A 15,005-nucleotide genomic window follows, 5' to 3' on the forward strand; every position below is an offset into this window, starting at 1 on the left:
CAGACAATTCGCCAATACCCTTTACATTAGCAAAGGGCAAGTATAATCTTACATGATGGTCCAGGTTGTAAAAAAGATTCTTTTTCTTCCAACGAATTATCATGTATATAATAAAAACACGTGTAAATTTTTGGTTTTGGGTCTACCTCTAAATAAGTTTTTCGTGCTTATATGTCTTTACATATTGTCTCTTTTCAAAGATATTTGATTATTAAAGCAGCCCGATTTCTAACACCGATGGTCTACTAGTCTTAAACTTTTTGGTTTTCTTTCTTAAGGTTTTTGAACTGTTGCACTTCCTTGTTAAAATATATGCAATTATTTTTGCAATTACCAATTTTCATTTCGTGCATCAGACCTGTCATGGAATATGCATGTCCTCTCTTCTCTGGTGCCTTAAAAGTCACATCACTCCACTTAAACAATTTCAAAATAGAGCATTTCGTGTAGCGGCCTCTGGCAACACGAAAGCTTAAACACCAGAGTTGATCCAGGAACGCCTTGACGTGGCGTCCATGTCGGTTTTCTACAAGTACGTGCATAGCTGTCCATCAGAAGAGCTATCGAAACTCGTTCCTGAAAGAGCAAAGCCCTTACAATCAACTCGCAGGAGTACAGCTCGTTAGAACTACCTTGAGCAGGGTACTCCCCACAAAGAATATCTGAAAATGAATTTTGCCTGGCGATCAGCTGCCACATGGAATAGATTGCCGGCAGAGGTTATCCCGGAAAATCCTTCCCTTGACAGGTTCAAGAGAAGGTATAACAAATACCTCAGAGTTGAAAATGAGGTAATTACCAGGATTAGCGGCAAATTATCATCTGTGATAGAGCCGTGAAGCCTATAATGAAAAAAAAAAAAGAAAACCAAAAGTTTTAAGCTTTTAATTTCTAATTCTACCGTCAAATTTACGACAGTTCCCCCTCCCCCTCTCTCTGTCTAATATTTTAGATTCGTCTGAAATACAATCGGAACAAATAACTATTAGTGTGCTGTTTAGTATCTTAATTACAATTTAATGTCTAAAGGGAATTCGAATTGGAAAATAACTTACCTGATAAAGGGCATGGTGGATTATAAGCCAAACCAGGTACAAGGCATGCGACGCTAAGAGTCTGAGTAGGTCCTTTTACTACTGCTGTAGAAGTTACAGTAACGGTCCTCATACCAAGACCAGGTACATTTCCGATAGGTCTAACACCAACTGAGGCACCACCTGATACGCCTCCTCCAAGTCCTAAGATGTTTCCAGATAGGCCTCCACCCACTCCGAACGAACCTCCTGCTCCCCCACCTCCACCTACTTGTCCTCCAGGTACTGTTTTTTGAATGTTCATCATTGGAGCAAAAATATTTGGTAAGTTAATTTTCTTAATTGGTATAGGGATAGGCACTGGCAATGGCAATGGGAGAAACCGTTCTTCATTCTCCAGGCTTGACCTCAGCTGTGGTTCTTGATCTGACTCTGCCTCAATTGCATCCAAGCCACTTTTTAGAAGCTCATAAGGAATTTCTACTCCACTTGGTTGCTCTGGATAGCTGAAAAAATGAAAAAAGGGTCAGAAAGTCATCTCTAGGTCACACACACACACACACACACATATATATATATATATATATATATATATATATATATATATATATATATATATATATATATATATATATATATATATATATATATATATATATATATATATCTGTGTGTATATCTCTTTGTTTCTATCAGTCTATTTGTTTGTCTGTTTACCATTTTAAGAAATTGTATCGAGGGGGGTACACTTTTTTCCAGTTTTTTTTTTAATGAGGATAGGAAAAGGGTTTTTTTCATTTTCAAGGAGGGGTATTATATCTTTTTCAACTTTTTCTACTGAAAGTGGCACAAATATGAAATTTCAAAATCTAGGTGGAGCATGTTTACATGTTTGCATACATACAGGTATGTATGTATGTATGTATATAGTTCGTATACACGTAACTATTTATTTATAAATTTACATTTATTTTATTTATATTTATGTATTAATATTATAATTTTTTATTTATTTATCCATATAAGTATTTGTGTATGTGTGTATGTCTATAGGCCGTTTCTGGTGACCACAAGGCTAATTAACAATGCTTATCAACAAAGGTGAAAACAGACTTGTTGAGTGACGACTGTGAATTAACAATATTTTCCACGAGAAAACAATTTACCATTGTTTTCAAACAGTTCGTGGTAACGAACTGTAGTAAGGAGCGACCCGGCTCAATAGAAACCAAAACTCTGAAAAATGGAATTTTTATACCAATAGCTACATCAAAAGAATCGCATTTTAATGCTGATTTTAAATATATAAGTTTCATCAAGTTTAGTACTACGCATCAAAAGTTACGAGCCTGAGAAAATTTGTGCTATTTTAGAAAATAGGGGGAAACACCCCCTAAAAGTCATAGAATCTTAACGAAAATTACACCATCAGATTCAGCGAATCAGAGAACCCTACTGTAGAAGTTTCAAGCTCCTATCTACAAAAATGTGGAATTTTGTATTTTTTGCCAGAAGGCAGATCACGGATGTGTGTATATTTGTTGTTTTTTTTTTGTTTTTTGTTTTTTCCCATGGGTGATCGTATCGACCCAGTGGCCCTAGAATATTGCGAGAGGGCTCATTCTAACGGAAATGAAAAGTTCTAGTGCCCTTTTTAAGTGACCAAAAAAATTGGAGGGCACCTAGGCCCTCTCCCAAGCTAATTATTTTCCCAAAGTCAACGGATCAAAATTCTGAGATAGCCATTTTATTCAGCGAAGTCGATAAACCTTATAACTATGTCTTTGGGGACGACTTACTCCTCCACAGTCACCGTGGGAGGGGCTACAAGTTACAAACTTTGACCAGTGCTTACATATAGTAATGGTTATTGGGAAGTGTACAGGTGTTTTCCAGGAGGATTTTTTGGTTGGGGGGAGGGGTTGAAAAGAGGTGGATATACTGGGGGAACTTTCCACCGAGGAATTTGTCATGGGGGAAGAAAATTTCCATGAAGGGAGCGCATGATTTAATAGCATTATTTTAAAAAAACAATGAAAAAATAAAAATGAAAAAGTATTTTTCAGCTGGAAGTAAGGAGCAGCATTAAAACTTAAATCGAACAGAAATTAATACCCATATGAGGGTTTCACCTCCTCCTAATACCTTGCTCTCTACGCTAAAGTATTTTTAGTAATGTCAACTATTTATACTACGGCTTTTGTGATTCAGGGCTCATTCTTAATGAATTGGGCCAAAATTTAAGATTTAGTGTAAAGAGAGAGGTACTGGCGAGGGGGCGAACCCTCTCATATGTGTAATAAAAACATGAGAATAAAAATTTTTTACGTAAGCTAGTTTATAAGTTATGTATATCTTTGACTAATAAAAAGATTCGTAAAACATTAAAAGTTCTAGTTGCCTTTTTTATTAACCAAAAAATTGGAGGGCAACTAGGCTTCCTCCCCCGCTCTTTTTTTATCAAAATCATTCGATCAAAATTATGAGAAAGCCATTTAGCCAAAAAAAAAAAAAATGCAAATTTTGTTTTAATTATTTCTCTGCGGAGAGCCAAAATCAAAACATGCATTGATTCAAAAACGTTCAGAAATTAAATAAAAAAAAACAAGTTTTTTCAACTGAAAGTAAGGAGCGACATTAAAACTTAAAACGAACAGAAATTACTTCGTATATGAAAGGGGCTGCTTCCTCATCAACGCCCCACTCTTTACGCTAAAGTTTTTTACTGTTTTAAAAAGAAGAGTTGGGAGAAAGCGTCAAACTTTAGCGTAAAGAGCGGGGCGTTGATGAGGAAGCAGCCCCTTTCATATACGAAGTAATTTCTGTTCGTTTTAAGTTTTAATGTCGCTCCTTACTTTCAGTTGAAAAAACTTGTTTTTTTTATTTAATTTTAAAAAAGGGTGATGTTATGAGATGAATATTGTTTTATTATTTTCTATTAGAGTTAGACTCACCTTTACTATTACAATTTCCCCTATCTATGCAGCTTTCATTATTAGATCAAATGGGAAATTTTGAGTTTTTGTAGAAAAAGCTGTGAAAGCTCATCAAGTGTCATTGCCCTGTGGAGGGGAAAGGGGGAGATGATTCAGTAGAAAGCATTTTCTCATATATTGCTTTGGATTTCTATCCATCAAACTAATAGTAAAATAGTACTTTCATTGTAAGGTAATTGTTTTTTGTTTTTTTTCCTTAAAATCGTAATGACAAAAAAAAAAATATCTCCAAGATTGTTGAAAACTGCAGAGTTTCAGCTTATCAATGTTTTGAGTGGCAGCTGCAAACGAGCAAAATGCAAAAAACGGCCCAAGGTTGCTGAAATTTTTATATGTGTTTTGAAAAGCCGTAGACCATAGTTCAATCGCTTCTTCACACTGAAGATGGAGGAGTCAACGAGTATCGAGGAAGAGTGGCAGAGCTTTGGTGATGTAATTAAATCATCCACCGAAGCCACCCTAGGTTACCAATAGTGGCAATGTAAGACATAGTTATCGGACAAAACGATGAAGCTTGCAGGGAAAAAGCAAGCAATGAGCTGCCCAAAATCTGGAGAATTTAAAAAGCTCCAAAGAAAATGCCACCGATCAGCATGGAAGAACAAACAACTCTCTTGGGATAATATTGTTACCGAAATGGAAAATTTCGACTCGAGATTAGGCATTCTAAAGCTACACCAGGTTCTTAAGGAAGCGAAAGGAGCTGAGAGAAAACTTAGCACAACATCAATACAGGATGAGAACGGCAGATTCATTGCTGTAAAAGACCAAGTGATAGATCGCTGGAAAGAACACATTGAGAATCAATTAAGCCCCCCATTGCTGCCCCGAGTAGAGCCTATCCCTTAACTGTCACCCTTTGAGCTGATCACCTACTGCTCCGTTAGAATCGACCCACCTGATCTTAAAGAAATCCAATTAGCTATAAAGAAGTTAAAAAGGTGTAATGCACTGGGACTCAATGCGTTACCTGCGTAGCTCTTTATTGAAGGAGGTTTTATGCTTGTAGAGGATCTACACAGCATAACAATTGAAATCTCAAAAGAAGAAGTCAGTTTTTCCCCAAGAGTGGTGTGACTCCATGATTCTGTCTATCTTCAAGAAGAGAGATTCCACCCAATGTGAAAATTAAAGAGGAATTTCACTGATGTGCATTGCAGCAAAAATTTTTTGCTATGGTCCTCGTTAGCCAGTGTAGTCCTCACCGCGACAAAAGAAGCAGGTCCAACCAAGCTGGTTTCTGACCATGAATGGGATGCGTTTGCCAGCTATTTAGTATCAGGCAAATTCTTGAACCTTGAGCAAAACCCCAGCAGTTCACGATTGGGGTGTTTATAGACATTTGAGTCAGTCCTAAGAGCTCGCATTTGGTTAGCTATAACTGAAGACAGAGTTCTGGACAAGCTGGTGAGACTGATGAAAGCGTATTAAATAATGTATGGGCCCAGATCCAGGCTAATGGAGATGTAATCCAGGCTTGATGTTTTTCATAGAGGACGATGTAAGGCAGGGATGTGTTCTCTCACCCATATTTTTCAACTTCATAATTGATTGGATAATGTCGAGGGCAATGTAGGCTTTGATTGCGCGCAAGTCAGCCCGTTCTTAACCTGCATGATCTAGATTACGCAGACACATAGGTCTCCTGTCTGGGACTGTCACGGCAATCATCGATGGCAATCAACAAATGGAAAATCATTGCCCAATCAATGGGGCTCAAAATCAGTATTCCCAAAACAATGATCCTCATATCCAATACGCCAAATCTGATACGTTCTATTTACCTCAAAGGAGATAAAATTTAGTTGGTTCAAGAATTCAAGTACCTAGTATCTTTGATTGACGGCAACGGAAGAAGCTCGAACGAATTCCGCTCTTGAATAGCATCATTGGCGAAAGTGTTTGCGCAATTTAACTTTTGTTTACAGCGGAAGCGTAAAATCCAGCTGAAAACAAAGAACCGTATCTACGAGACACTCGTCAGATTGGTTTCCCTATATGATGCGAGTCTTGACGCTGAAATCATTGGAGGTACATGATGCAAAAGTCTGTGACCATTTTTGCCTTTGGAGAACCTCGGCGTTAGACTAACTGACAGAATGTGCAATGCAGATCTTCGTCGATCATGCTCACAGCACTTTGACGTCGGGTTAGTTATCAAGAAACAATGTTTACGCTGGTACGGGTATATCTATCGCCGCCCACCTGAGGCGCTGACTAAAATGCCCCTCACTGCCAACCTGTCCCTGGCTGGATGAAACACAAGGGGGACAACGGAATACATGGCTTGCCTACATCAAAGCTGACCTCGAACTAGCACCATAATTTTTATTTCAATTAATATCCTTGGTAAAAGCTATTGCAAGACCATATTGATAGGAATTGCGAGCATTCAGTAAGAAAAACCTTATCAATTAATTTGACAAACAATTTTTATAAACAACAATTTCAGTTGTGGGTCGTTCTCATCCACAATGTTGGGAAACGAAGTCTTTGTTGGATGCGAGAATACTATTGTTGATGATGTGTAATCATTATTATTGTAATGATGTGGTTACAGCACCGATGTCTAGTCAAAGACGTCACGTAAAAAGTCCCAGTATGTATGTAAGTGCATATGTACGTGTTACGGCCCATGGCCTTGATTATCAGATTAATACCCTTTCCGTAAACTTAATTTCATTTCCCTTCTATTTCATTACTTCAACCCTGGTCCTACCTATACATTAAATATCCTCTTGCCCTGTTAATATTTCCTCTCGGTTAACCGATTACGAAACATCTTAAAAGAATCTGCTGATTAAGAAAGCCTCTAAAGAAAAAAAAAAAAAAAAAAAAAAAAAAAAAAAAAAAAAAAAAAAAAAAAAAAAAACAGGATGCTGGTGACTGATATAGAAATAAAATTTGTTTGAAAAAGCTAAGGATAAATGTTGTTCTTCAATTGAATGGACCATTCATACGCCTTGATTGTTATTAGTCAGAGCTTTTGCACCTCCACGTCTCAGGTTATTCATTTAAATTCGCATTATCTAATTTCAGTGAGTAGCGATTTTTCTGAGTTTTATTAGTCAATAGTAATACTTTTCACCTATTCACATAGGCCTTCTGATATATTCAGCCAGGTACAGCTCTCTAGGAGAAGAGAAAGAGCAAAAATAGTCTTTGTGGTATAGAAAAGAGTTCTTTTATTGTTTTGAGACATTATGGCTGAAAAATAAGATCTGCTGAAGGAGAATTCAAGGCTTGAGAAATTCTTCGTGGTTCGAATACCGTGGCACTTATGCTTCACAGATAGTATACATGCTGTAACCATACTCGTTGTAGCTGTGACTATCTTACAGCACAATCACCAGTAAAGGTAGAAACTGTAGAGCCGGCAGTATTGCCTACAGTTACCTGCACTAGTGGCACCGGTGCTGGTGCTGGTTTCAGTGTGTCACATAGACTGGTGGCGTTAGATTCCTTATATTATGCATGAATGTACGAATGTATCTTTGCATGTGTGTGTTTACGTCTGTCAGTTTGTATGTCTGCCTGCCTCATTGAGTGTCTGTCTTCCCACCTGTCTGTTTATTTGATAATTCTTGACTTGGTTTTTCATTAGAAACGATTTAGAAACTAAATTTCATAGATCAAATGTTATACGGACCTTAAAAAGTCACCATGTGGAATCACCAAATCCCAACCAATTTCTTTGAACTATCATAATCCGTTCTGCTAGACTTCCTGATCAAAACAGTTTATGCCCCTCTCTTCTCTCACATCTGGAGCCCTCATATGTAATTGGGGTCTGGGTCCCAAAAAGCACATGCTGACGTAAATTTTATTTTCTATTAAATTGTTGTTTTTCAGTTTTTCTTTTTGTTTTAGTGCCCAGTTCTCATAATGCCAGATTACAAGAATGGATAACTTCCTCCCCAAGATGGCTGATCAAATTCTAGCTGCAGAAAGGTGACACTAGGAAAATTTGCCTATTTTTACTTTCTGTCATATTTGGCTGATACTGGACAACCTATTTTGGTAGATTTCCTGATTACAAAAACTTAGTGACCCTATATTTAACCTTATGCTATCCACATATTGCATTTCCTCCGGAAATTATCCCCCATGGAAAATACCATCCTGGAAAATACCCTTCAGCGAAGAATACCCCCCGGAAAACAACCCTCCCCCGCGGTTCGTTGGTCTCTAATAACTTTGGACTTATAAAAAGAAGGGACTAGAACTCTAAGTTTCTGGTGTAATGAGGTATAGTTGGGGATAAGGAACGGTATTCCCCCTCCTATACAGATTAAATTCTGCTCGCTTTGGGGTTTAATGTTATTCTGTACCTTTAAAATAACAGCGTAGACCAAAAATATTCCCAGAAAGCATGAGGGATTAAATATAGTTGGCGAAGGAGGGATTTTATGCCAAAACATCGCAACTCTCATTGAGCCTTCAAATAAATTAAATGAAAAAAAAAGTTTTTTAACTGAAAATAAGGAGCGACATTAAAACTTAAAACGAACAGAAACTACTCTGTATATTAAAGGGGCTTTTCCCTCCTCAACGCCCCACTCTTTACGCTAAAGTTTGACTCTTTCTCTCAACTTTACTTTTTAAAACAGTAAAAAATTTTAGCGTAAAGAGCGGGGTGTTGAGGAGGGAAAAGCCCCTTTAATACGGAGTAATTTCTGGTCGTTTTAAGTTTTAATGTCGCTCCTTACTTTCAGTTAAAAAACTTGTTTTTTTTTATTTAGTTTCTGAACCTTTTTGAACTAATATATATATATTTTTTTTTTTGGCTGTCCGCACACATCAATGATTAAAACGAAATTCGCATATTAATTTTTTTTTTGGGCTAAATGGGTTTCTCTCAGTTTTGATCGGAAGATATTGAGAAAAAAGGGGGTGGGGGAGGAGGCCTAGTTTCCCTCCAATCTTTTGGTTACTTAAAAAGGCAACTAGAACTTTTAATTTTATAAGAAAGTTTTTATTTGTAGAAAATATACGTAACTTGCGAATTAACTTACATAACGAACTTCTATATGAGTATATTTTTATTACGTATATGAGGGGGTTTGCCCCCTCTTTAATACCTCGCTCTTTAAACTAAAGCTTAAATATTGGCCCAATTCTCTAAGAATGACCCCTGAATCACAAAGGCCGTAGAAGAAAAAGTTGAAATTACTAAAAATACTTAAGCGTAAAGAGCAAGGTATTTAGGAGGATATGAACCCCAAATATGCGTAATAATTTCTGTTCGTTTTAATTTTAACGCTGCTCCTTACTTTAAGTTGAAAAAACTTTTCTGTACTTATTGTGGAAATTATCCAATCCCATGACAAATTCCTCGGTGCAAAGATCCTCTCACGTAACCCCTCCCCTCATCCCTTCCTCTCCTAACAAAAAAATCCCCCTGAAAGCGTCTGTACACTTCCCAATAACCATTACTATACCTAAACACTGGTCAAATTTTATAACTTGCAGCCCCTCCCCCTTGGACAGTGAGGGAGTAAGCCACCCCTAAAGACATTTTTATTGGGTTTTTTGACTATGGTGAACAAAATGGCTATCTAAAAATTTTAATCCGTTAACTTTAGGAAAAAATGAGCGTGGGAGGGGGCCTAGGTGCCCTCCAATTTTTTCGGTCACTTTAAAAGGGCACTAGAAATTTTAGTTTTTTCGTTAGAATGAGTCCTCTTGTGATATTCTAGCACCACTGGGTCGATATGATCACCCCTGGGAAAAAAAAAAAAAATAAACACGCACCCGTGATCGGTCTTCTGGCAAACAAATACGAAATTCCACATTTTTATAGATAAAATCTTGAAGTTTATAGATAAACTTCTACAGTAGGGTTCTCTGATCGGCTAAATGTGATGATGTGATTTTCGTTAAGATTTTATGAATTTTAGGGGGGTGTTTCCCCCTATTTTCCAGAATAAGGCAAATTTTCTCAGGCTCGTAACTTCTGATGGGTAAGACTAAATTCGATTAAACTTATATATGTAAAATTATCATAAAAAATCCGATTCTTTTGATGGATCTTTTAGTATTGAAGTTCCGTTTTTTAGAGTTTCATTTACTATTGAGCCGGGTCGCTCCTTATTACAGTTCGTTCCCACGAAGTTGGTGGGAGGATGAGTACAAAAAAAAACTTTTAAAAAACGCATTATACATGTTGAATTTGCATTTAAAATTTGATACATTATTTATGGAAATATTTTTGGTCTATGCTGTTATTATTAAACTAAAGTGCAACATTAAACACCAAAACGAGTAGAATTTAATCTGTTTAGGAGAGGAACTGCCCTACCTTCACCCAATGGTCAAAGAAACTTCTGAATATGCTCATTACATCAGAGATTGAGAACTTTAATCATTTTTTATTAGTCAATAGTGATAAAAGAACTGTCAACAGGAGGGGGAGTACTCTCTGTGGGACGAAGGGGGCCTAAGAAATTATTTTTCATGGGCTATTTTCTGCGGGTGGGGGGTATTTTCCGATGAGGTATTTTCTGGGAGTTAGGGTGGGGTATTTACGTAGACCTGCCTGTCTACGTTTTTAAAACCTAAAAAACGTACAACATTATTTTTCTTAAAGATTTTTCTGATGACAATAAAGAATTTTATCAAATGAATTTGGTCTTGATACATCCCTAAATTTGTAAAATTTTGAAAAACAAGCGCTTTACTGAAAACTTAGCTTGCTTGAGTTTTTTAGGTAATTAAAATCCTGCAGTAATATTTATGACTATTGAGGCCTTTATAAGACAGTCTTTTATTTTTTCAGTTTAACTAAATGTTTTTCCAATTGTAATACTGTTATCATTAAAAATAAAATTTTCTCCTCATCAGACTTTGATAAATACATTTTTCTCATCTTCATTTAAAAAAATCGAACAAAATCCCACTCTCCCATTATCTTCATGAAATGGTACAACTTTCCTCTGCTTCCTTTGACTTTATCCTCCATTGCCGAATCCTTATTTCGTGTGACAGTACGGATAAACCCTAAGTTGAAAGTACGTATAATTATATGTTTAGTTTGATCTATTTTTTCCTGTGTTCAAGTCAAGCTATTCGACTTGTTCTAAGCCGAAAATATTCACTTCAAGTAAATATTTATTAGTCAAATATGCTAAATATTCTCATTATTGGTTTCTTCCTTATAAATTTATTTCTTTCTAATGTACAGCAAATCCATTTGGAAAGCAAAACTTTCAGTTTAAACGGTCTATTTAGTTTTCAACACAACACAAACGACAATCAAGACTTAAGAAGGCTCAGAATTCCTGTTCATTTATATCTGGTTCAATGTAGCTTGTAAAATTGGATTTCGTTCTTTCAGTTATAGTAACTTTCGATCCTCTGGTACTATTAAATAAAACAAAAACAGGCTTTTTTCAACTGGAAGTAAGGAGCAACATTAGAACTTAACCTGAACAGAAATTACTCCGTATATGAAGGGGTGGCCCACTGCCTTAATACTTTACTCTTCACGCTAGATTTCTTAGCACTTTTAAAAAGCTTCCTATTCTGTTTAACCAGCCCTTGTGTTTCAGGATTCGTTCTTAAGAAAATGAGTCAAAAAGTTCAAAAACATTGGGACAAACAACCAAACTTTAGCGTAAACAGTAAGGTTTTGAGGAGGGGAGCAACCCCTTCATATACGGAGTAATTTCTGTTTTGAGTTTTCATGTTGCTCCTTACTTTCAGTTGAAAAAACTTGTTTGTTATTTAATTTCTGATCGCTTATCAAATAATGCCGGTAAATCTGGCTCATCTTCCATGAAAAATTCCCTCCCCTTCCGCAAAGACTTTAGTTTTAATCTTTTTTCCAACCACTCCAGAAATCCCCCTTTTTGTGGAAACTATTTTTCCGAAATCCAAACACGCTGAAAATTTCTCCCTGGCAATTCTCCCCAAATATTTCCACATGCAAAATTGAGTATGAAAAGGGTAAGTAAGAAAAATAATAATAATTACGTATAGGAATTCTGGCAAATCCCCTATGAGTAAATTCATCCCGGACAGTCCATCCCAGAAAATTTCCCTCCACACGAAAAATTATTCCCAAGGAAACCCACCCCAAGCACGAAAACCCCTTCTCCAAAAATTTCTGTATACTAATAACAAGCACAATACGTAAAGAATTGACAAATTTCATAACTTAAAGACTTATCTCCAGGGACTGGGGGGGGGTATCATGTTATATCCAAAGTCATTGTTTTGGACTTTCCAACTATATTAAACAAAATAGCTACCTCAAAATTTTGATCGGTCGATTCTGAGGGGAAATAGGCGTGGGAGGGAGGCCAGTTGCCCTCCAATCATTCTGGTTACTTAAAAAGGGTCCTAAAACTTTTTATTTCTGTTCGAATAAGCCTTTCCACAATATTCTAGGGCTATTGGTTTTATGGGATGTTCCTGAAGAAGAAAAAAAGCATCCTTTATCTTTTTTTCTGGCAAAAAAGTATTAATTCTACATTTTTGTAGATGAGAGTGCTCCTATAACAGGGTTCTCGGATACGCTGAATCTGATGGTGTGATTTTCATTAAGATTCTTTGATTTTTAGGGGATTGTTTCTATTGACATCAATATTGAAATCTGTTGATATCTATATATTGATATCTATTGATATCAAAAGTTCGTTACCACGAACTGTTTGAAGAAATGATTACGCAAACTACTTTCTGGCCGTCTTGAGTTTTACAATTGCTCCTTAGTTTTCATTTTTTTTTTTTTTAAGTTCTTTTTATCGATTACACATAGATGGTTCATATTGAAAGAAAATTTTTTCGATATTCAAAAATTTTTTTCAACCGAATAAATCAAGTCCGCAAATATTGTCCATCAAAAACAAGTCCATCAAATATTTCTCTAACGAGGACTATCCCCTACCACGAAGGATTTGAGAATCGGGAACTAATAATACTTTCGAGGTTTGTTATTATTATTATTGGTGAACTCACCAAATAGAGTTGAGGCTCAGGTCAACTTTTTCTACTTTCGGGTTCAAAGAAAAATGCTTTGAGATTTTTTAAAGGGTTTTACTCTATGCACCCACGAAATTGTCCAACGAATTAGTTAATTATTTACTTACCGAAAATAAGGATACCCCTGTTCTTGAAAGTTGAGCCATTGTCTTTTCCTTCTACAAAGTGGAACAGTCCCAGTTGGCAATAAATAGCAGTATTGGGGTTGGCTTGAAGTTACTGTGTTCACTACTGTTTTGACGATTGTCACCCCGCCAAAAAATCGCCCACTTCTTTCTTCAGATATTCCGTTAACTGTTGAACCAAAGAAAACACAAATAAGTAGCAAAAGCATAATGCAGAAAATTTTAAATTTCAACAATGAAATGCTGAATAACTTGCATGCATGGATGTTACACCTACAGATGAGGTATTGAGGAATCTTGGCAAACGTTTGGATGGTTTATAGGGCCAGGAATGTGCTGGCTGTTTGTCTTTTGTTTTTCTCCTGGTTTTACCCCTCAGGAACTTATTCAAATATTTACGTCTGAAAATTGTAGGAAAAATGCATATTTAGTGGTGAATTTTGTTTTGATTCAGGCGTTGTCCTTGGGTATTTTTAGACCCCCTCTTGGAATTTTGAAGATTTTTGCATATGATATACCATCTACCTTCGTGTCCATCGCAATTATCGAGTCTTCGCAATACTATTAAGCTTAACTTATTCTTAGCAGGGATTTGAGTTGAACCCGGGTTACAGACATGAAAGAATCTATTAAAATTCACCTTTGTAGGTTTCATATTAATCATGCTTTATCAGAAGACTAAAACTCAGAAGACTTCTTTCGCATGACTGAGAGTTGAACATGCGATGAAAAATAAAGAATTATTTTGTCAAAATAGTATAAAAATTGTGAACATGTAATCATAATTGCGCCGATAGCTATAAACAGCTGAAAAGCGAACCAACCCCCAAAGTAGCTGGAAATTTTAAAATGTGCTTAAAAAAACTGTCTAGTGAGGAAAAATCAGTTCTCACCAAGAGAATATTATTATTCACAAATAATGAGAAAGAATTACAGAGCATTTCTTAAAAAGTTATCAAACAGTTCGTGGTAACGAACTGTAGTAAGGAGCGACCCGGCTCAATAGTAACCAAAACTCTAAAAAACGGAATTTTGATACCAATAGTTACATCAAAAGAATTGCATTTTAATGCTTATTTTAAATATATAAGTTTCATCAAGTTTAGTCTTACCCATCAAAAGTTACGAGCCTGAGAAAATCTGCCCTATTTTAGAAAATAGGGTGAAACACCCCCTAAAAGTCATAGAATCTTAATGAAAATCACACCATCAGATTCAGCGTATCAGAGAACCCTACTGTGCAAGTTCCAAGATCTTATCTACAAAAATGTGGAATTTTGTATTTTTTGCCAGAAGACAAATCACGGATGCGTGTTTATTTGTTTGTTTTTTTTTTTCCCAGGGGTGATCGTATCGACCCAGTGGTCCTAGAATTTTGCGAGAGGGCTCATTCGAACGGAAATGAAAAGTTCTTGTGCCCTTTTTAAGTGACCGAAAAAATCGTAGGGCACCTAGGACCCTTCCCACGCTCATTTTTTCCCAAAGTAGTCGGATGAAAATTCTGAGATAGCCATTTTATTCAACATAGTCGAAAAACCTTATAACCATGTCTTTGGGGACGACTTACTCCCCCATAGTCCCCGTGGGAGGGGATGAAAATTGTAAATTTTGACCAGTGTTTGCATATATCAATGGTTATTGGGAAATGTAAAGACGTTTTCAGGGGGGTTTTTGGTTGGGAGGGGTGGGGGTTGAGAAGAGGGAGCTATGTGGGGGAAATTTTCCATGGAGGAATTTGTCATGGGGGAAGGAGATTTCCATAAAGGGGGCGCAGCATTTTCTAGCATTATTTAAAAAACAATGAGAAAATAAATATGAAAAAGTTTTTTTTCAACTGGAAGTATGGAGTAGCATTAAAACTTAAA

The 15,005-nt window shown here is 36.4% G+C and overlaps 1 protein-coding gene across 2 annotated transcripts in view; it reads right to left on the reverse strand.

Moving 5' to 3' along the window:
* Positions 1-13,470, reverse strand: part of LOC136029115 (integumentary mucin C.1-like) — a 42,210-nt gene extending 28,740 nt beyond the window's left edge. Inside the window, exons 1-2 of one of the 2 annotated variants that reach the window (XM_065707192.1) lie at positions 13,123-13,470; positions 1,056-1,540 (exon numbers count right to left, since the gene is read on the reverse strand). In XM_065707192.1, the coding sequence (XP_065563264.1) occupies positions 1,056-1,540; positions 13,123-13,349 (712 nt within the window). In that variant the 5' untranslated portion in view covers positions 13,350-13,470. The remainder of the gene's footprint in view (positions 1-1,055; positions 1,541-13,122) is intronic. The other variant, XM_065707191.1, reaches the window with a different exon arrangement.
* Positions 13,471-15,005: the final 1,535 nt, after the last annotated feature.

The sequence above is a fragment of the Artemia franciscana genome, chromosome 7 (genome assembly GCF_032884065.1).
Source record: "Artemia franciscana chromosome 7, ASM3288406v1, whole genome shotgun sequence".
Classification (NCBI taxonomy): Eukaryota; Metazoa; Arthropoda; class Branchiopoda; order Anostraca; family Artemiidae; genus Artemia; species Artemia franciscana.